General features: G+C 36.5%; 1 protein-coding gene across 3 annotated transcripts; it reads left to right on the plus strand.

The window, feature by feature from the left end:
• Positions 1-47: 47 nt before the first annotated feature.
• Positions 48-22,199, plus strand: LOC128558371 (S-formylglutathione hydrolase-like). 3 transcript variants are annotated; one of them, XM_053547330.1, is made up of 10 exons: positions 48-182; positions 538-1,216; positions 12,045-12,135; positions 13,156-13,244; positions 13,683-13,781; positions 15,124-15,248; positions 16,315-16,379; positions 17,114-17,267; positions 19,009-19,176; positions 21,736-22,199. In XM_053547330.1, the coding sequence occupies exons 2-10, from the start codon at positions 934-936 to the stop codon at positions 21,814-21,816; spliced, it is 1,155 nt and encodes a 384-aa protein (XP_053403305.1). In that variant the 5' UTR covers positions 48-182; positions 538-933; the 3' UTR covers positions 21,817-22,199. The 3 variants fall into 3 exon arrangements, with proteins under 3 accessions (XP_053403305.1, XP_053403304.1, XP_053403303.1); XM_053547328.1 differs by lacking the exons at positions 48-182; positions 538-1,216 and adding exons at positions 5,695-6,523; positions 7,139-7,832; XM_053547329.1 differs by lacking the exons at positions 48-182; positions 13,156-13,244; positions 13,683-13,781; ... (3 more) ...; positions 19,009-19,176; positions 21,736-22,199 and adding exons at positions 5,695-6,523; positions 7,139-7,832; positions 12,528-13,077 and having other exon boundaries at positions 1,095-1,216.
• The last annotated feature ends 1,443 nt before the right edge of the window (positions 22,200-23,642 follow it).

The following is a 23,642-nucleotide window of genomic DNA, read 5'->3' on the forward strand; positions in this document are numbered from 1 at the left end:
ACCAGGAAGACTCATATATTGGTGAGAGACGTGGGATCAATGCCGCTGAAGCTCTTGACCATAACGACCATTCCTACACTACCGAAGAAGGACAGTTGCATAGGAATACGCCTCCCATTAATGACTTGAAGGCTCCAAATTACGAGGCAAAGAGACCTAAATATACAGGCACCATAAAAAAGGTAGTACAACATAAAAAAATCACATCATTCATTTGAAATTTATATTTTTACATAAGGGTAGATATACATTAATTTTGTCTTGTCTTTATGTCCGAGTCTGTGCTGATAGAAAAAACTATTTTTTAGTAGCAATGTTTAAGCATGCTTTTACATAAAACAGTTTCTTGTCTTGATTTATAGTGCATAACAAGTACAGATTTCTGTCAAATATAAGTTCACAAAATTAATATGTTTACACATGTTACGAGGTATGTAGAAGAATAGTCATAAGGGCTGTTAATATATATATATGGTGAATGAAATAATTACTTTTCGCTTTTTAACTGTGGCTCATTTTGTCTTATGTTCTTTCCAGAATGACAATAGTAAATACCCTTGGCAGATCAAATATGTCAATAAATGGGACTCTCTCGTTAATGCCATCAGAAAGTTTAAGTTCCCACAGGCTGCAAGAAAATTTTACAATGCCACCAAGGGATCTCGCAAAGGGTTCTTAACAGTTGTTGGCAAAATTGCAAGACGCGAACTTCGAAAATTGTTTGAAGAGGAAACAAAGTTCTCATTGTGTTCAGTTAGAAAACTTCCAAATACAGAAAATTTTTGGGATAAAACTCTGGATCAATTGAAAACAGAAGCACCACTTCTGTACACTGTTCTCTGTTCAAGTGTGACGTCACGTAAAACAGAGGCCACTCTGCGGCGAGGAAATAAAAGTTTAAAGCCACAGCTTGGGGTAGCACTTACATGTCTAATGTATACTCGTGCACCAACGAAATTGAATTCCGTAACTAAGTATTTGTGTGCAAACTTTTGGCGGAAACGACTGAGAGGTGAACTTGAGAAGAAGCCGGTTGCTGGAAATCACACTCTTTGTGACGTCTACCCAAGGCAAGAAATACTCAAAATCAGTAAAGAGTTTCAAAGAGCCGAAGAAATTACTCAGCAGCATTTGGAAGAAGAAATTATTGACAAGAGAAAGTGCATAGGAAACAAGGCTGCTATGGAAGTTGAAGATAGTGATTCTGATACAGAAGGTACTGATATGGCGAGTTTTTACATGTGTTAAATGTTGTTATGTTACGAGATCATTTTACTGAGTTAAGGATAATTGGGCAGGACATATTTTATTACATCAGTGTTAAGCTGTAATACATATGTGTGCTTCGGCCTTCGTTACAGTTGAAGTGGCATGTTAGACTCATGAATGCTATTAAAATATGTTTGCTGAATGGGGTCAATCCTGTAATGTCATTTTGTCCCTCACCAACCAGGTGAGCTATTGTGACCAGTCATTGTCTGGCATTGTGAGGTGTGCATTGTCCATCGTCCTTCAAAATTTGCCTTGTTAACACTTGAGGCCACATTTTTTACCCAATCTTCATGAAACTGTAATGTCAGTCTGTTCCCCACCAATGACAAAACAGTATTTTACTTTTTCTATTTTTAGCTCACATGAGCACAGTGTGCTCAGGTTAGCTATTGTGACTGGTCATTGTCTGTCGTCATGTGGCGTGTGTTGTCCATCGTGCATTGTCAGTCAGTATTTGCTTTGTTAACACTCTAGAGGCCACATTTTTGACCCAATCTTTATGAAACTTGGTCAGAATGTTTTCGTTGATGATCTCTAGGTCAAGTTTAAAACTGGGTTTGTGGGGTCACAAACAAGGTCAGTAGGCCAGATCAAAGGAAAATCTTGTTAACACTTTAGAGGCCACATTTATGACCCTATCTTCCTGAAACTTGGTCTGAATTTTTGTCTAGTTCAAGCAACAATATTGGTTATGTTTTGTCAAAAACTAGGTCACAAGGTCAAACCAAAAGAAACGTTTTTTGACACTCTAGAGGCCACATTTATGAGTCTCTATCTTCACGAAACTTTGTCAAGTTATTTATCTTAATGATATAAAGGTCAAGTTTGAATCTAGGTCATGTTGGGTCAAAAACAAGGTCAACAGGCCAAATCAATGGAAAAGCTTGTTAAGTATTAAGAGTCAGTATTTTAACTTTGAAACATAGAGCATCAGTCAGAATGTTTGTCTTGATAACCTTCAGATAAAGTTTGAATCTAGGTCATGTGCGGTCAAATACTAGGTCATCCAGTGAATGAAAAGCGTGTTAACACTAGAGGCCACATTTGTGACTTGCCTTCATGAAACTTTGTCAGAATATTAGTCTGGATGATCTTTAGGTACAGTTTAGGTCACAAGGCCAGATCAAAGGAAAATTCTGTACCACATTTTAAGGCTGAAAGTCATGAAAATTGGACAGAATATTTACCTCGATGATTCTTAAGCCTAGTTGGAATCTGGGTCATGTGGGATCAAAAATGAGGTCACAAGGTCAAAAGAAGGAAAAGCTTGTTAACCTCTCTGACCTTATCTTTATGAAAGGTCAGAAACTTTATCTTGATCATCTTTAGGCCAAGTTGAAAATAGGGATATCTTGTGTCAGAAACTAGGTCACCAAGCCAGATCAAAGAAAAATATTTTTAACACACTACAGAGACCACAAGTTTTAAACTCAAGAGAATAAGTCAGAATGTTTCTCTTGAATTTTAAGCCAAATTAGAATTGGGTCATGTGGAGTAAAAAACATTAGGTCACCCCATCAAAAATCAAAGAAAGTCCTTGTGTATGGAATAGGGGCTACATTTTTCACTAAATCTTCATGAAATGTGATCAAAATATTTTTTATGCCCCCAAAGGGAGGCATATTAGTTTTCAACTGTCCGTCCGTTCGTTCGTTAGTTAGTTAGTTAGTTCGTTCGTCACAACATTAACTTTTTGCATGAAGGCATTTTACTCGCGAACCACTGCACCCAGGACCTTCAAACTTCACATGCTGATAGTTATTGATTACACCACCCCTACTGACTTTGGGGTCACCAGGTCAAAGGTCAAGGTCACAGGGGCCAACGTTAACTTTTTGCATGAAGGCACTTTACTTGCGAACCACTGCACCCAGGACCTTCAAACTTCACATGCTGATAGTACTTGTTGAGTACACCACCCCTACTGACTTTGGGGTCACCAGGTCAAAGGTCAAGGTCACAGGGGCCAACGTTAACTTTTTGCATGAAGGCACTTTACTCGCGAACCACTGCACCCAGGACCTTCAAACTTCACGTGCTGATAGTACTTGTTGAGTACACCACCCCTACTGACTTTGGGGTCACCAGGTCAAAGGTCAAGGTCACAGGGGCCAACGTTAACTTTTTGCATGAAGGCACTTTACTTGCGAACCACTTCACCCAGGACCTTCAAACTTCACGTGCTGATAGTACTTATTGAGTACACCACCCCTACTGACTTTGGGGTCACCAGGTCAAAGGTCAAGGTCACAGGGGCCAACGTTACCTTTTTGCATGAAGGCACTTTACTTGCGAACCACTGCACCCAGGACCTTCAAACTTCACATGCTGATAGTACTTATTGAGTACACCACGCCTCCTGACTTTGGGGTCACCAGGTCAAAGGTCAAGGTCACAGGGGCCAACGTTAACTTTTTGCATGAAGGCACTTTACTTGCGAACCACTTCACCCAGGACCTTCAAACTTCACGTGCTGATAGTACTTATTGAGTACACCACCCTACTGACTTTGGGGTCACCAGGTCAAAGGTCAAGGTCACAGGGGCCAACGTTATCTTTTTGCATGAAGGCACTTTACTTGCGAACCACTGCACCCAGGACCTTCAAACTTCACGTGCTGATAGTACTTATTGAGTACACCACGCCTCCTGACTTTGGGGTCACCAGGTCAAAGGTCAAGGTCACAGGGGCCAACATTAACTTTTTACATGAAGGCACTTCACTCGCAAACCACTTCACACAGGACCTTCAAACTTTACTTGCTGATAGTACTTATTGAGTACACCACCCCTACTGAATTTGGGGTCACCAGGCCAAAGGTCAAGGTCACAGGGGCCAACGTTAACTTTTTGCGTGAAGGCACTTTACTTGCGAACCACTTCACCCAGGACCTTCAAACTTCACATGCTGATAGTACTTATTGAGTACACCACCCCTACTGACTTTGGGGTCACCAGGTCAAAGGTCAAGGTCACAGGGGCCAACGTTATCTTTTTGCATGAAGGCACTTTACTTGCGAACCACTGCACCCAGGACCTTCAAACTTCACATGCTGATAGTACTTATTGAGTACACCACTCCTCCTGACTTTGGGGTCACCAGGTCAAAGGTCAAGGTCACAGGGGCCAACATTAACTTTTTGCATGAAGGCACTTCACTCGCAAACAACTTCACACAGGACCTTCAAACTTTACTTGCTGATAGTATTATATGAGTACACCAACCCTACTGACTTTGGGGTCACCAGGTCAAAGGTCAAGGTCACAGGGGCAAACGTTAACTTTTTGCATGGAGGCACTTTACATGCGAACCACTGCACCCAGGACCTTCAAACTTCACATGCTGATAGTACTTATTGAGTACACCATCCCTACTGACTTTGGGGTCACCAGGTCAAAGGTCAAGGTGCTGCGGGGGCATTTGTCACCATTAGTGACAGCTCTTGTTCTTGATGGAATCTAGGTCAAGTAACTGAAGCTTTTAATTAATTCTAGGTCAAATTTGAATAAAACTGAAACTGAATAATTTGATTGAACATGTATCTTTCTAGAATGATGTATTCCATGACCTTATACATAATAATAAATATTATAACAATAAATATGAATATGTGTCATCTAGGGTAAAAAACATGGTAACCTGTTCAAATCAAAGAAAAACCTTGTGTATGTAATATGGGCTGCATTTTTCACTGGATATAAATGGAATTTGAACAGATTGTTTATCTTGATCAAATATAGGTAAACTGGGAATAAAAAAATAGGTTACTCATCAAATCAAAGAAAACCCGTGTGTGCAATAGGGGCTGCATTTTTCATCTGATGTGCATGAAACTTGGTCAGAATGTCTGTCTCCATGAAATCTGGGATAAGTCATTATTTGGGTCAGGTTAAATAGAAAATAGATAAGTTTGCCAAACAGAAAAAAAATCTGTTTACACTCTTTAGAGGCCATATGTTTGCTTTAATCCTCATGAAACTTGGTAAGTATGTTTATCTCTTTGAAACTTGGTTGAGTTTGAAACTGGGTTGGTGATGTCAAAAACTGGGTCACTAAATCAAACATGTTTACACTGTTATGGTGTGTAACTCCAGTGAGTGACACATGGCTGTCTTGGCCTGCTTTGTTTTTCGTTGTCACATTCTTCCATGCCTGAGCTATATGCTTGAACTTGAACAGCTGAACATCACAGCTCCTTGGGCAGCATATTTTGTGGTTCTGGTGGAGACAGAATGTAGGTACTTTGTAGGGATAAATTGGTTCAAGGAAATATTACTGACCACAAAATCAACAAAAATTAGTCCCCAATGAAAGTAGTCCCCAATAAAAAATAGTCCCCGATGAAAAAAGTAGTCCCCAATTAAAATTAATGATTTCAGAGTGAAACATTGTTCAAATTTTGAAATATATTTTACCTTTCAGTTTGTAAAATGCATCAATAATGTCTTGTGCTAACTGTAAACAAAACTTCCCTAAGAAATCAGGAGGGTATCATCGCTATTCTTCGAATATAAAATGTGTTGGATCAGATATAACTGTTTTTGAAGCTTTGGAAAAGGTTACTGGAGTAACTTTTGAAGACTATACCGAAGATGAAGCAGAAGCAGAAACAGAAACAAGTAATGAAAATGTTGAGGAGTACCCAGTACAAGAAGAAGCAAGTTCAAGTAGCCAGAAAAATAAGGAAAAGTTAGCTGTGCAAAATGAACCTGGACCAAGTAATAAAAAGAAGAAGGTTAAGTTAAATGCGCAAAGTAAAGCAAAACAAAGTAGTCTAAAAAAGCCAGTAGAGTCTGTTGTACAGAATGAATCAAGACACAGTAGTCGGAAAAGGCATGTAGAAAATTCGATGGAAAGTGAATCAAAACCTAGCACTCGAAAAAAGAAAGTTCAATATTCTTTACAAAGTGAATCAAAATCATGCAGTCAGAAAAAGCAGATTGATAGTACAGTACAAAATGAAAAAGAAAAAAGAAAGAAACCGTTGTATTTCTTGTGCAACCGCTGTTACGTGCATCTGTCAGATTGTATGAGACACGAGAAAGCAATTGCAGATTTTTGGGGACGACACCAGGAAGACTCGTATATTGGTGAGAGACGTGGGGTTTATGCTGCTGAATTACATTACCATAACGACCATTCCTACGCTTCCAAAGAAGGACAATTGCATAGGAATATGCCTCCCATTAATGACTTGAGGGCTCCAAATTATGAGGCCAAGAGACCTAAATATACAGGCTCCATTAAAAAGGTACATTTAAAAAATTGTTTAATAATTTTAGATAATTTAATGTACATATGGGTAAATATACATTAGTTCTGTCATGTCATTGTGTCAGACTGTGCTCTTAATGTAGGTATGTTCAAAAGTGCTTTTACATAAAACCGATTCTTGTCTTGATTTATAGTGCACAACAAATACAGATTTCTGTCACTACTATTATTTTCTTGAATACAGACAGGGAATAATTAAACATTGGTTTCATTATTGAAGTACAAGGTGGAAGTTGCAAAGTAGAGTAAGGGTGAAAGTTGCAAAGTAGAGTAAGGGTATAGGGGTAATAAAACAAACTTTCTGTTAGTAGCTCTGTTGCTGGTAAATGGATATTTGAGCCGCGCCATGAGAAAACCAACATAGTGCGTTTGCGACCAGCATGGATCCAGACCAGCCTGAGCATCTGCGCAGTCTGGTTAGGATCCATGCTGTTCACTTAAGTTTCTCTAATTCCGATAGGCTTTAAAAGCAAACAGCATTGATCCTGACCTGTGGATGTGCAGTCTGGTCTGGATCCATGTTGGTCGCAAAGGCACTATGTTGGTTTTCTCATGGTGCAGCTATTATTATTATGTCTTATGTTGTTTCCAGAATCATCTGAATAACAGAAGCAAAAACCCTTGGCAAATCAGAGTGAACAAAAACAATAAATGGGACACACTTGTCACTGCCATCAGAGCGAGGCAGTACCGACGCGCTGCTAAAAAATTTTACTCTGCCACGAAAGGATCTCGCAAGGGGTTCTTAACAGTTGTCGGCATAATTGCAAGGCGAGAAATTCGAAAATTGTTTGAAGAGGAAACAAAGTTCTCATTGTGTTCAGTTACAGATTTTCCAAATACAAAAGATTTTTGGGATAAGACTCTGGATCAGTTGAAAACAGAAGCACCACTTCTGTACACTGTTCTCTGTTCAAGTGTAACGTCACGTATAACGGAGGCCACTCTGTTGCGAGGAAGTACATGTTTAAAGCCACAGCTTGGGGTAACACTTACATGTCTGATGCATACTCGTGCACCACGAAAATTGAATTCCATAGCTAAGTATTTGTGCATTAACTTTTGGCGAAAACGACTGAGAGGTGAACTTGAAAGGAAGACTGTTGCTGGAAATCGCAGTCTTTGTGATGTCTACCCAAGGCAAGAAATAGTCAAAATCAGTAAAGATTTTCAAAGAGCTGAAAAAATTACTCAGAAACATTTGGAGGAAGAAGTTATTGACAACAGAAGGTGCATAGAAAACGAGGCTGCTATGGAAGTTGAAGATTTTGATTTTGATAATGAAGGTACTGATATAACAAGTTTATACTTGTACTGTTAAATGTTGTTACACGGTTATAATTATGCATGTTACAAGTTCAGTTTGGGATAATTAGGCCAGTTACTATGAAATCATTAATTTTCTTTGGGGACTAATTTTCGTGGTTGAGTCAATCCACGAAATTTAATCCCAACAAACAATACAAGTAAATTTCCATTCATTTTATGTTCAAAAGTTGAAATCCATGAATTTATATCCCACGAAACTTGAGGTTTTAACCCAAACCACAAAATTTCATGCCCACGAAATTATATGATTTTACAGTATACTTTGTTACATCAGTGTTAATCCTGTGGTGTCATTCTGTCCCCCACCAACCACAATGGCAAAATGAGCCTTGCCATGAGAAAACCAACATTGTGGTTTTGCGACAAGCATGGATCCAGACCAGCCTGCGCATCTGCGCAGTCTGGTCAGGATCCATGCTGTTTGCTTTCAAAGCCTATTGCAATTAGAGAAACTGTTAGCAAACAGCATGGATCCTGACCAGACTGCGCAGATGTACAGGCTGGTCTGGATCAATGCTGGTCGCAAACGCACTATGTTGGTTTTCTCATTGTGCGGCTCATATAGTATTTTGCTGGTTCTTTCTGTTTACGTTGTCTCATTCCGTCATGCCTTAACTGTAATGTTAGAATTTTGAATAGCTGAACAACAGATATGCCAGAACATTACAGAAAACATTAGGTACACTTTTGCTTTATCTCTGTTATTATTTGACTTTAAAATTGAGTACAGTGAAATCATTTTAAGGCACCAACCTCCAGGTTTTGGCTGAAAGATGTACAATTAAATATAGAATTGCTGATCTTGTGTATTGTTTTTATTAACATATTTTACCTAGTACATGTAGTAAGAGTCAAATACTTTATCTTTTAACCTGCTAAATTTCTAAAATGGACTGATCCTTCATTCAATTTTGGCACCACCACTAAATATTCGAAGGGTTGTTCACTGAAAATTTATTGACTGAATAGTGAACAGCACACACCATGATAAGCCTGCATGGATGTAGAATGATCTTGCTCTGTGCTGATTGCTCAGGCAGAATTGCCACCAGCTGGCTATTGGTTAAAACTGTCTGTTTTTTTTTAAGTCCATATCTTCCTTACTGCAATGGATTATGAATTTGCAACTAGTGCATACCAAGATCGGCCAGCACATGGTCTCCACTGGTCGCTGTTCGGTCATTAAATTTTCAGTTACACCTTTTCAAATAACGAAAAGTATAATTGCCCAAATTGAATGATGGATCAGTTCATTATAGAAATTTAGCAGGGTAAAGGTTAAGTTATTGAGCACATAATGAAAATCTAATTTCCATGCAATTTCCCATTCTCTTTGTTATTTCGACAGTCTTGGTCTGTTAATGTAGCCCATATTAGCAGTGGTTTCCATATAACAACTTGAAAACCCCAAAGTTACATAAATTATGGAGAAATAAAAATCTAACAGAAATCACTGATCGTCGTCACAGGTTGGACGTCTACTATGTAAATGATTGTGCTTACTATCATTACATACAGCCCTTAGCTTAGATATATATGCATCAACTCCATTTCTTCTTAACTGCTGAAAAAATTTTCAATTATTTATTTATTTATCTGCTGTCAATTATTTTCTCAAAATAAAAAAAGGTACCATCAGTCATTTACCTTATAAATCAAGATGACATGCAAGGTGCTTAACCTAACCTGTCTGGGGGTATTAATCACTGTCGGGATAGCTCAAGTTTCATTTTATCAAAACTTCTGTGATAATGTAGTATTTTGTTGATAATCAAGTGAAGTAGTTTTATGAAAGCACTTAAGATATGCATAATCAGCTCAAAAGGCCAGACAAACAATACCTGGGTTTAGGGTTACTTGACTGGCCTTAATTTTGAGCCTTGACTCAAACCATGAAATGGAAGCTGCCACATGACTTATAATTGTGACAGTGTGATGATTTACCCAACAAACCAACACATAAGGTGATTTTCATCTTGATAAAAAAAAATCCTCAAAATTGATGTTTGAAAAATTAGTAATTGCCTAACATACTTGATCTATTTTTTTCTGAGTCAATAAGTCCTATATATAGACGCTTTTTGTTTTGTTTTGCCCAACATATACATAATTATAGGTAACAGTCGATAACGAGCTTATACATGTAGTTGTAGAAAGAAATGTTTGGTTAAGAAAATATTAAATTATGTATCTAAAAGTTACATTATACCCAAATTTCTTACTAGTATTTTAAAAATAAGGGAAATATTTTCACAGTATCTTTGTAAACACAAAATAAACCTTTCTGTTCATATATATTCTATGTTTTTGGTTTTGACTCTTATCATGCTCGACACGACTGACTGCCTTTGCAACCAATGCAGATTGCGATTGGGCTGCACATCCATGCAGTCTGATCATGACCTGCACTGTTCACCATTCAGTCAGTATCTTTTTGGTATGCAACCCTTTTAACAGTTAATGATCCAGTCCAAATTAAAAGTTCATTATAGAAATTTCACAGGATAAGGCTGGCCACAGTCAAACCTGTTCGTTAATTAAGACTACCCTTAGGAAATGAAAAATTTGGTCTTTGTTGACAGGTAAAGAAAAGAAAATGATGGCCTTTATAATTAGGTTTTTACAGGAGTGGCCTATATGTGGAGAAGTGAGGCCTCTGTGGCTGAGTGGTTAAGGTCACTGACTTCAAATCACTTGCCCCTCATCGATGTTGGTTCAAGCCTTACTCGGGGCATTGAATTCTTCATGTTAGGAAGTCATCCAGCTGGCGTACCGAAGGCCGGAGGTTCTACCCAAGTGCCCTCTGGTGATGAAATAATGCACAGAGGGGCACCTGGGGTCTTCCTCCACTATCAAAACTGAAAAGTCGCCATTTGACTGATAATAATTGTGTTGTGTGATGTTAAACCCAGCAAAAATAAATAGATTATTTGGAGATGGCCTGTAAAACACATTTGACTGTGATAGAAACTCAGTAAAAATGTGTAACAAGCCACAGTATAAATTTGCACTCTGACTAAAAAACTGGCAGTACTTTTAACAAATTTAACAAATAACTGTTATTGCATGATGATAAATTGTTCAAATGCTGCAAGGCTGGGTTCTGCTTTGTATTCAGTCAACCTTGTGACCTACTTTTCTCCCTGCATAAACTTAATAAAAATAATTCAGTACATGTTGACAGTTAAGCCCACTTAGCTCAGTAGGTAGAGCGTCGGTCTACGGATCGCGGGGTCGCGAGTTCGATCCTCAGGCGGGGCGTGTTCTCCGTGACTATTTGATAAACGACATTGTGTCTGAAATCATTAGTCCTCCACCTCTGATTCATGTGGGGAAGTTGGCAGTTACTTGCGGAGAACAGGTTTGTACTGGTACAGAATCCAGGAACACTGGTTAGGTTAACTGCCCGCCGTTACATAACTGAAATACTGTTGAAAAACGGCGTTAAACCCAAAACAAACAAACAAATCAGTCAGTCTATGTTTTAGTTTGCTATTAAAAACTAAGCTTACAGGTTGGAAAAAGTCAAGCGGTGTAAACTTAACGGAATACATTAAGTACTGTGGATGCTGCTACATTAATTCAATAAAAGTATTTAGACATTTAACACATTGTTTTGGTTTATTATATGTTGCTGACAGTATGTAACTAGATACATGTATGGATCAATTTATTCAAGCAAATCCTGTATAGTTACCATCATGGTAACACAAAAAAATATACTGAGAAATAATTAATTTTCATTGGGGACTCATTTCTGTGGATTTCGTGGTTGCGTCAATCCATGAAATTAAGTCCCAATGTATCAATCCACAAAATTAAGCCCCAATGAACAAAGAAAATTCCAATTTGTTTTATCTTCAAAAGATGAAATCCATGAATTCATATCCCCCATGAAATAGCAGTTTTGTTCAAATTCACAAAAATCATGCCCAAGAAATTAAATGATTTCACAGAAGTTATGCTGTGGTGGGTTTTTAAAAAGATTTTATAAGGATTTTCTATATTTAAGATTAGTATAATCTTATGAAGAGATAATTTAAGAGAAAGATACACAGAGTACACCTTTACCTGTATTAAGATTGTGTACTGTTATCACTGTTTCATCCTTTCCTCCAAGGTCAGTTTAAATGTAAAAAGTTTGAAGAATAAATTGTCTTTATTTTCAGACGTTGTACGTTATCACAAGATGGCAGCTTTAACGGAAGTATCCAGTAATAAGATGTTTAATGGGCTCCAGAAAGTCTTCAGCCATGAAAGGTAAAGTTGTAAATTTATACAGGTAGCATTTTAGTTTTAAGAGGTACATTTACCTTGTACACCAAATTGAGTCACAAGAGAAAAGTTTGATGTATTTTACGGTAAGGAATGTGTATCCTTGGCTGAGCATGGAACTATTATAACAAGAAACTTTAGTTTTACATTCAGCCCTTGATATGTTCCATGAAGTTTGGTGTAAATCTGTGTTGCCTGTATTTCAGCAAGGAGTGTAAATGTACCATGAAATTTGGTGTATATCTTTGTTGCCTGTATTTCAGCAAGGAGTGTAAATGTACAATGAAGTTTGGTGTATATCTTTGTTGCCTGTATTTCAGCAAGGAGAGTAAATGTACCATGAAATTTAATGTATATCTTTGTTGCCTGTATTTCAGCAAGGAGTGTAAATGTACCATGAAGTTTAATGTATATCTTTGTTGCCTGTATTTCAGCAAGGAGTGTAAATGTACCATGAAGTTTAATGTATATTTTTGTTGCCTGTATTTCAGCAAGGAGTGTAAATGTACCATGAAATTTGGTGTATATCTTTGTTGCCTGTACTTCAGCAAGGAGAGTAAATGTACCATGAAGTTTGGTGTATATCTTTGTTGCCTGTACTTCAGCAAGGAGAGTAAATGTACCATGAAGTTTGGTGTATATCTTTGTTGCCTGTATTTCAGCAAGGAGAGTAAATGTACCATGAAGTTTGGTGTATATCTTTGTTGCCTGTATTTCAGCAAGGAGTGTAAATGTACCATGAAGTTTTGTGTATATCCTTGTTGCCTGTATTTCAGCAAGGCATGTAAATGTACCATGAAGTTTGGTGTATATCTTTGTTGCCTGTATTTCAGCAAAGAGAGTAAATGTACCATGAAGTTTTGGTGTATATCTTTGTTGCCTGTATTTCAGCAAGGAGTGTAAATGTACCATGAAATTTAATGTATATCTTTGTTGCCTGTATTTCAGCAAGGAGAGTAAATGTACCATGAAATTTAATGTATATCTTTATTGCCTGTATTTCAGCAAGGAGTGTAAATGTACCATGAAGTTTGGTGTATATCTTCCTCCACAAGCAGAAGATAAGAAATGTCCTGTCTTGTACTGGCTGTCTGGTATGTCACTTACACTAGATCACCTAGTATGAATTAGATCCAAACACGGGTTACAGTCTCACTGACTTATTGTCATAATATCCGAAAGGCAAATGAAAAGTAAGCTTTTCCAATTGGAATTTGTGAAAACTTCAACAGAATCTTATAAAATGAGCTGCACCATGGGAAAACCAACATAGTGTGTCTGTGACCAGCATGGATCCAGAACAGCCTGTACATCCACACAGTCTGGTCAGGATCCATGATGTTTGCTTTCAAAGCCTATTACAATTAGAGAAACCATTAGTGAACAGCATGGATCCTGATCAGATTGTGTGGATGCGCAGGCTGGTCTGGATCCATGCTGGTTGGAAATGCACTATGTTGGTTTTCTCATGGTGTGGCTCAAACATGATTTTATTACAGAAGATAACTAACCTTGTCAGTGTTTTTCTTTAGGACTTACATGCACGGAACAGAACTTTGTCACAAAAGCTGGAGCACAGAGGGTGGCAGCAGAAAAAGGAATTATCATTGTGGCCCCAGATACAAGCCCAAGTAGGTTCAGCATTATTGTTATCAGTTATCTTTTCTTTTTTTCAAAGTTGCAACATTGCAATATATAAGTCTTAATTCTATATGTTTGAATTCCACACTGTTAAACCAGTAATACTGAAGTATACTGTAAGTGAAGTGAAATCATTGAATTAAATGTTCTCTAGGGACAAAATTCTTGGATTTTATTTTTGGATTTAATTTTAAAAATTGCATCGATAGTTGAGTGATTACATGTTCTGAATATAAATTTCATGTACAGATAATCCCGCCTGCTTAGCTCAGTAGGGAGAGCATTGGTCTACGGATCGCGGGGTTGCGAGTTTGATCCCCGGGCGTGGTGTATGTTCTCCATGACGATTTGATAAAAGACATTGTGTCTGGAATCATTCGTCCTCCACCTCTGATAATTCATGTGGGGAAGTTGGCAGTTACTTACGGAGAACAGGTTTGTACTGGTACAGAATCCAGGAACACTGGTTAGGTTAACTGCCGGCCATTAAATAACTGAAATACTGTTGAAAAATGGCGCTAAACCCAAAACGAAGCAAAAACAAAAAATCTTGTACAGATATTTTCAAAATGAGAATTTTGACTTCAAAATGAGAATTTTGACTATACAAGTTCCTCTAAATTTGGTGACACTGAGTTCTGGAAGTCGACATGCTTAGTTCACTTGGTTGAGAGCAAATATAAAGATTGTGTCATGATTGTGGCATGTATTCTCTGTAATGATTTTGTAAAATACATTTTGACTGAAGTCATTTCATCCTCCCCCGCTGATGCATGTGAAGAGAGGCTTGCAGCTTCTTGTTAGCTTATAATATACCCGGAAACACTGGTTAGGTTAACTGAAATACTGTTGAAAAATGGTGCTGAAACCCAAATAAGAGAAAGATCAGTTAATGTGATGAGATCTGTAACAATGTCTTCATCCAGTTTGACTTCAGATTAAGCAGTTCAGTTGTTGTCAAACGACATTCTGGCTTCAAAATATTGTGTTGTGTTTGTTATGTCCCCAGCATCTACTGATGCGGGAGGCATATAGCAATTGTCCTGTCCGTCCATACAAGGTTAACCAAGTGGGACCGTTTCGTTTAGCATCAGTACCCCTAACTAGAATGACTTGATACTAATGTAGATGTAACCTGTGACCATTTCTCATTTTCAGACATCACCTGACCTCAGTTTGACCTTGACCTCGTTTTGGACTTAGGTTGCTTTGTATCGATGCCACCGGGGGCATCAAGCGCTTATTGAACGCAGCTCCTTGCTTTTTTGGTCTTTTGGGAACTAATTTTTTGTAGAAGTAATTAATAAGAAAATATATTTCTGCCTATTTCAGGGGGAGTAGAGATAGAGGGGCAGGATGACAGCTATGATTTTGGTTCCGGAGCTGGTTTCTATGTCAACGCCACAGAGGAGAAATGGAAAACTAATTATAGAATGTATTCTTACATCACATCAGAGGTATTTATTTCATATATTATAGCATAAAGTTGCTGTTCTTGTCACTTTTTTGGGGTGTTTTAACAAAAGAAAACGTGTGTTAACAGAGAGATTCTCACGCTCACATGTTACAGCCCAAAAAAGTGGATAATTCAAATGGAAATGATGTCAGTTTGAAAAAAAAACCTGAGATATTACCGGGCATTTCATGGAAATTTAATGACGTTGAGATAGAGTGTGTTCATGTATTACCTTTCTTTTCGCGTTTTATGCTAAAATAGCATTAGCACATGTTCATTTCGTGTTCTTACATCTTCAGAATCCCTCAGGAGACAATATAACACAAAAAGCATGCATTAACCCTACATTAGTGAGTCGGTGAAGAAATTTCCAAATCATTTTCTGACCGTTCAATCCCTGGCCATGTCATACTAAAGGTGTAAAAATGATATTTTAAATTAGTCTAGTACCTTCCTCGCTTGACGCTCGGCATTAAGAGAATAATACTAGGACTGGTCAGTTGGGTGTCAGTATAATTTGACTGGGTTGGGTATATATATGTAGAATAATAAGCATGTTTATATTATATATCAGTCTGCTGATCTGATACATTATGCTTTTAAAATGATTAATATTATCACAATGTTATCTATGGACATCAGCTATGTATAGGCTAACTGTTGTTAATATGCGGACAAATTGTTCCAGTTCTGTTTATCAGTAAAAAAAAATTATTTATTGCCAAGGCTTATAAAGATTTTTGTTTAACATTACCATAAATTAAATACACACTGGAAGTAAGTTGACTTGTCAAATGACTTGTTAGCACACTAAGTAATACTGAAGAATCAAAACTGGACATTTTCTTGTGAAATTTTGTATCACTGCAAATGCATAGCTGCTGAAGAGCAAAGGAAAAGCCTTCATTGATAAATGAGATCTCATGTAGGGGTCCTGAGATTTTGAGGATGTCCACTCTATATTCCAATAAGGAATTCAGATTTGCTTGAAATTAAAAGATCTACAAATGTATATATTAAGGAACTATGTTCCCACTTTTTGAGTTACAATTTTTGTCTGTTTTCAGTTACCAGACCTTATTAACAGCAACTTCAAAACAAATCCAGATAAGATGTCAATTTTTGGACACAGGTGAGTAAAAGTATAAGTCACAGGATTAGGGTATATAGATACTGCTGAATGATGTAGGCCCACTTGATTTGCTGCACATAGTGTCTTGGTGTGGAATATACTTTTTAAGTTCACACTAGCAAAAGGTTGAATCATGTCATGTTCAGAGGCTGTCCAGCTGGACTTTACAAGGTGGGTGAGTTGATCAACTCCATTGCTCAGCTAGGCACCTTGGGTCTTCCTCCATCTTTAATCCTACACAGTGGTCACATGACCGACACAGTGGTCACATGATCTATGTTGTTAGTTTAGAATTGATTAGATCAGCTGAGTTTTTAAGGTCACTGACTACAATTCTTTTACCCCTCCCAGCTTTTGGTTTGATTATAGAAATTACTCACGTTAGGAAGCCATCCAGCTGGCTGTAGGTATATGGTTCTATTCAGGTTCATGCCCTTTCAGTGTTCATGCCCTTTACTGAAATAGTGCCTGGAATTGCACCAGAGGTCTTCTACCACCATCAAAAGCTGGAAAGTCACCTTTGTTCTATACAACACATTGACCCCTACAAATAAAAAGAAGAAATTCATTATGGCACTAAGTGTTAAAAAAAATTGTTGAAATGTTTTTGCCGTGATGTGAAATTGTCGTGAGATCTGGTGGCCAGGATGTGAACTTGCCATGATATCTTGTATTGTTGCATGTTTGCCAGACTATATGAATATCTATTGTATACAGTATATTTCTTGTTACAGTATGGGTGGTCATGGAGCATTAATTTGTGCCATGAAGAACCCAGGAAAGTACAAGTCAGTGAGTGCATTTTCACCGATTTCCAATCCAATTAACGCACCATGGGGAAAAAAGGCCTTTACTGGATACCTAGGAGAGGACCAGTCTAAATGGCAGGTAAAGTATTTATATTGCACTAACTGAACCATGTATTAATGTTTTCAGTTTTACTTAATCTGTAACAGTGTTTTCTTGTGATTTTTAAGATAAATGTCTTTAATAATGTCAATTTTATAGCAAAAAAAGGGGGTATTTTTCCAATTTATTTTGTCCATTGTAAAAATCAGGAAAAAATATAAATATATTAGAGATTTAGAACTAACATATCTTGGAAGTTTTTTTCAACAGTAACAGGTCATAGCCCTGGCCCAAATTTCACGAAAAAACTTAAGTAATTGCTTAGCTAAGTCTGTTATTTAAAATGCTTGTTTTTGCCCATCTTCAAGGTTGACATTTTCTTCTATATTAGAACCGTATATGACTTTTGTAGATCAAAACATAACAGTGCAGAATTTTATAGAAAAGGAAGTATGGAAACAAATAATATATTTGAGCAAATACTAAGATTGTTATATTGGCTTGAATAGAAATTTCATATTTGCGTGACTGAGATAAGGACTGCAAACGAATACTACTTACAAAAGTACGATTTAGATATTAAAACATTGTTAAAAAAAATTAACATTGAATAACAATATTGTGAAATTTTGTAGAGTCAATCCACGAAATTTAATACCAACGAACAAGTAAAATTTCCATTCATTCTAAGTTCAAAATTTGAAATCCACGAATTCATATCTATTTTGACCAAAACCACGAAATTGTATGCCAACGAAATTAAATGATTGTACAGTAACTTAAGTAATAGCATGATTTTAAAATATCAGACTTAACTAATTGATTACTCAAGATTTCGTGAAACGTGGGCCAGGAGTTTAAAGTTCTCACCTCGCTAGAATTTTTTTATTTTAAAAATATTGAAAGCAATAGGAAGCTTATCTGAATTAAGTATTTGATTAGAATGGTGTGAGTACATTGTGTTTAAGTCTTTCTATTTCTTTAAAGTTATCCAATGCACATTTTTCACTATAATGGTTTATTTTCAGATACTTGCTTTATAAGTAGAAAATCCTCATGAGATGAATGTAACTTGAGTAACTAATTAAACTTTCTGTGTTTTTAGAGCTACATTTAAAGTTTTATGTCTTGTATAACAAAGTAGGGATAACGCATGTTTTTTTGTGTTATAACGTCTGCAGAATCCCGAGGGAATGGTTGGTACCCGAGCCTGTTATGGTGAGGGTACCAACATTTCCCGAGGGATTCTGAAGATGTTACAACACGAAAAAACGTGCTAATGCTATTCTAGCATAAAATGCGTTAAAAAACTGGTAAATGAATATATTGTCCCTTAAAAGTCTTTAAATTTCCAAGAAATGCGAGGTAAAGTCTATGTTATTTTTCCTAGTTGATGTCATTTCCTTTTTGAATTATCCGTTTTTGGGCTGTAATACGTTTACGCTTTGCCACAGAACACGCATATATAAAAAGGTGTTATAACAGCACGTTAGCGCGAAAATTTCTCTGTTAACACATGTTTTCTCTCCAGTTAAAGCACCCCCAAAAAGTGACAATAACAGCAGTTTTATGCTAGAATACTTTGTTAAAAAAAATTCCAGTTGTTTTAGAGGTAAGCGCTTTTGTGTAATAGTGTACTCACCAGTACATGTATCAGGTGTGTACTGTATAAAACCTGTTAATACAAGCAAATATGTAAATTTTATGTTTACACAGATATTTTTAAGTGACTGTTCCTATTTTCAAATAAATATGATATGTGTCTAACATATCTTTAAAGGAATATGATGCTACAGAACTAGTTAAGAAGTACAACGGCCCACCACTAAATATTTTGATCGATCAGGGAAAGTCTGATAACTTCTACGTAGACAAGCAACTGTTGCCTGAAAATCTTGTGGATGCATGCAAATCAAGCAATGTACCGGTAGTTCTTAGAGTCCAAGAGGTAAGGGAAAACATTTCTGTATATTTATGGAGTGTTACTCTAATAAACTGAAGTTCATACTAATAAGGGTTGATGCAAAAGTAATGTCACTGGAGCTACAAAAATGTGTATCATAAAAAGAAATAACAGAAATTCCTTCCAGAGTATGTGTATTTGTAATAATATTTGAAAATATCATAAAACACTTTTGCTTATTGAGATAGCGACATGCAGGGGGAGTGTGAAAATGAAGATCGCCACATGTCGGTAATCATATTGATGTCAGAATTGGCATGTTTGTCAATACATAATAAACTTCTGTATTATTGGATGCCAGTTTACTTTTCACAATTGACTACTAAAAGATTTGAGTGCACATTATTTTATACAAGTAGGTGTATTATTTTGATTTCAATTTGTGGTTGTTTTTGTTTAATTGCTTTTTATACGCCCGTTTGAAAAATGGGACGTATTATGGGAACGCCCCTGGCGGGCGGATGGGCGGGCGGGCGGCGTCCACAGACCTTGTCCGGAGCATATCTTCTACATGCATTGAGGGATTTTGATGAAACTTGGCACAAATGTTCACCATCATGAGACGGAGTGTCATGCGCAAGAACCAGGTCCCTAGGTCTAAGATCAAGGTCACACTTAGAGGTTAAAGGTCAAATTCAAGAATGACTTTGTCCGGAGCATATCTTCTACATGCATGGAGGGATTTTGATGAAACTTGGCACAGTTGTTCACCATCATGAGACAGAGTGTCATGCGCAAGAACCAGGGCCCTAGGTCTAAGGTCAAGGTCACACTTAAAGGTCAAATGATACAAGAATGAAAACCTTGTCCGGAGCATTTCTTCTTCATGCATAGAGGGATTTTGATATAACTTGGCACAAATGTTCACCATCATGAGGGGGAGTGTCTTGTGCAAGAACCAGGTCCCTAGGTCTAAGATCAAGGTCACACTTAGAGGTTAAAGGTCAAATTCAAGAATGACTTTGTCCGGAGCATATCTTCTACATGCATGGAGGGATTTTGATGAAACTTGGCACAGTTGTTCACCATCATGAGACAGAGTGTCATGCGCAAGAACCAGGTCCCTAGGTCTAAGGTCAAGGTCACACTTTGAGGTCAAAGGATACAAGAATGGAAACCTTGTCCGGAGCATTTCTTCTTCATGCATAGAGGGATTTTGATATAACTTGGCACAAATGTTCACCACCACAAGACGAAGTGTCATGCTCAAGAACCAGCTCCCTAGGTCTAAGGTCAAGGTCACACTTAGAGGCCAAAGGTCAGATACAAGAATGACTTGGTCCGAAGCATTTCTTCTTCATGCATGGAGGGATTTTGATGTAACTTGGCACAATTATATACCATCATGAGAGGAAGTGTCATGCACAGTTCCTTTCTTTAGAATTACTTCCCTTTGTTTTACTATAAATAGCTTATATTGTAACTTCTTCATTACTAGTCTTAGAGAAAAATCGAGACCACTTTTCTGTAGTACAACATGCATGCTACATCCAATTTTAAGGTGTATTTTGACCAGTCTTGACCTGGTAAAGATTTTATTGTGGACTTACAATTTTTTTTGGATTTTTTTTTTTTTTTTTTTTTTTTTTTTTAACATTAACTTCCCTTAGTGATTTTTTTTTTTTTGTGAACTTAGGAAAAAAAAGACTTACAATGATTACTAAAAAACCACAAAATTAAAATTCATTTGCAATACAGGGGCTAGAGTAAAGAAATTTCTGTGATGGGCGTATATTGTGACATTCGGGCACTCTTGTTGCTATTTAGGAAAGAAACACTGGTTTTTGTGTGTGGCGAAATGTTGTTGAGGGTGAATTGTGAAGTTCTTTACATTTTAAACAAAACAGCCGAAGAAAATTATATTAATAGTTATTATCATAATTGAATTAGCTTACCTTTTGATCAAGATTCCGTAGAAATGCAATAATGACTAATTGTACAGTGGACAAAGTGACATAACTTCTGGATCAACCCTCATATGTTAAACTTCTGGATCAGCCCTCGTATGTATGTTAAATGAATCACTCTCTAGTTCAGTTCCTGGAAAAAAAATGAGTTATGGCACCATATTAGAAGGATGTGGTTGTGACTCCAGTGGAGATGGAACTCAGAATCTTTTGGATGGTCGGTTGACACCATATTCATTAGACTACCACTCCCCTTAATTAAGAATGTTAAAGTTTACTGTTTAGAATATGTTTGTGCAAATGAGATTGGATTTAGCTTGCTGGTGGCAAGAGGTTCTGCCTTGGCAACTAGTGCAATTTTCAGTAAAAACCCCTTCAATTCATAAATGGTATTGTCCATACTGAATGATAGACCAGTCCATTTTAGAAATTTAGCAGGGTAAAGGTTAAGGATGCTTCTTACATTTTTGTAATGCTGTCACAGCTGTTTTTAGCTTTGATTTGATACATCATACCCACAGACCACCAGGAGAAACTGTGTTGAACAAAAAAAAAATACATGTTCAAAATGTAATGATTTTGACACAGATTTAATATAATATTCCTGTTTTAAAGTCATTTTTGTCGTATTTTGCAGGGCTATGACCACAGCTACTATTTTATTGCCACGTTTGTAGAGGAGCACATCAACCACCATGCTCAGTATCTCTGCCAATGACTAGATAGTACAGGACAGAATAAACTATGAGAAACATAGATTTGTACCAAGTTTTATTGGACAATCAGTGATGCCATATTGCAGTTATAGTTCTTTCATACTGAACTGTCTTTTTTCATGTACTTATTTGGTGATTTTATGTTACAGCTTTAGATTTTGTTACAAAATAGTTTTTGTCTCTCCTGCCGGTTTTTCACCAACTTATCTCTGTAAGTCTGTCACAAAATCTGCAAGTGTAACTTGTAAACTAGAAAAGACATTAACATAAAATCTGTAATATGAATAGTGGAAAACATGAAAAATGGGCACATTATTTTTGTCTGTCTGTTTGTCAATCTGTCAAAAAGTGTTAATTTCATGACTTTAAAGGATGAATTTCAAAATTTCTTTTTTCTCAATTTTTTACTCTAGCCCAGCAGATTTGTTTTTACCGATAGACTGGTCATGAGCACAGACTATTGACTTGTCCCTTTGTGTATTGAGTTGTGTAATAACAAAAATAGTATTTTATATAATTATACTGCAACTGGTAGTGGACTTTTATTGTTGGACAATATCTTTGTAATTGTCAAATAAGCTGATTGAAAAATTGACATGCACCGTGACAAAAAAATGACACATATGTTAATAATTCCTGTCATTTCTTAACAATCCAGTAATCTATTAATGTAGAAAAAACGTCATGTTTGTGCTGTAATTCAGAAGTTGTCTGTTGAAAATTACTGTAAATTAATTTCCAGGTATCATAGAAACTGGCTGTTCTGTATGTAAGTGCTGAAATATTTTACAAAAACTATCACAGTTGTGATTTAATATGCAGGTTTAACCATTTTTATTCAAGTTGACCAATCATCTTACAATGACAGTATTAGAGTCCTTTATTTTAATATGGATGCCAGAAAGCATCATCTTTATTTTTGAATTTTCTATCAATCAGTGTGTTTCTAAAGAATGATATGAAAAATTGTAGTGCTTTATATTTCATTCTTGAGATCTTTCAGTGTGAGCAGTCCAGAATTGCATTTTTTTAAATTGAAGAAAATTACAAAAATATTTGTAATTGTAAATAATATTGAGAGAAAAAAAACACGTTTTTTTGGAAAGTCATGTTTACATGAAATTTTACCTTGACACCTGTCAGCTAACATCCTTTGAACTTGAAATTTTGAAAGGGCTGCTTGATTTATATGATATCGTGTCCTTTATTTAATATGATCCAGACAAACTGTATGTTGAATTTGATTAATAGAATGCACTATGTCTGATTTCTGTAATAGTTCAGTTTTTACATAATACTGAAAAGGACATAAATCAAGTGCACCTTGTATGTTGTCATGGTGAAATTTGATTGAGTATTACTTGATTGTTGTTAATTGTAAACATTTTGTTTCTGAATATAAGTTGTCATTATACATAACCGATCATGCCAGTGCACTCCGGATAATTATTTGAAAAAATAAAACAATAAATCATTAAAAATGAATTCCTGCTTTGTCATTTATTTTCAATTACGAATAATAGTTATACCTGTGATGTACTTATCTGTATTCCAGGGTTATTTACTAAGCTGAAATGAAACATATGCTATTAAAGTTTCTTTTTTTTTAAATTATTGTTTAAAAACCTAAAGCAGCTGTCCAAATGTAGAAAATGCATAATTACATGGTCGGAAAAGCACTACTTTCAAAGCAGCAGATTACGTTGACTATACTCTCCAAGTAATATAGCCAAATAAATGTAAAAAGAACGGATTTGTTACCACTTTCTACAATCATTATGTTAATCAATTATCCAAACCAAAAAAGTGCATATGAAAAAAAAACTAA

Source organism: Mercenaria mercenaria, chromosome 7 (assembly GCF_021730395.1).
Source record: "Mercenaria mercenaria strain notata chromosome 7, MADL_Memer_1, whole genome shotgun sequence".
Lineage (NCBI taxonomy): Eukaryota > Metazoa > Mollusca > Bivalvia > Venerida > Veneridae > Mercenaria > Mercenaria mercenaria.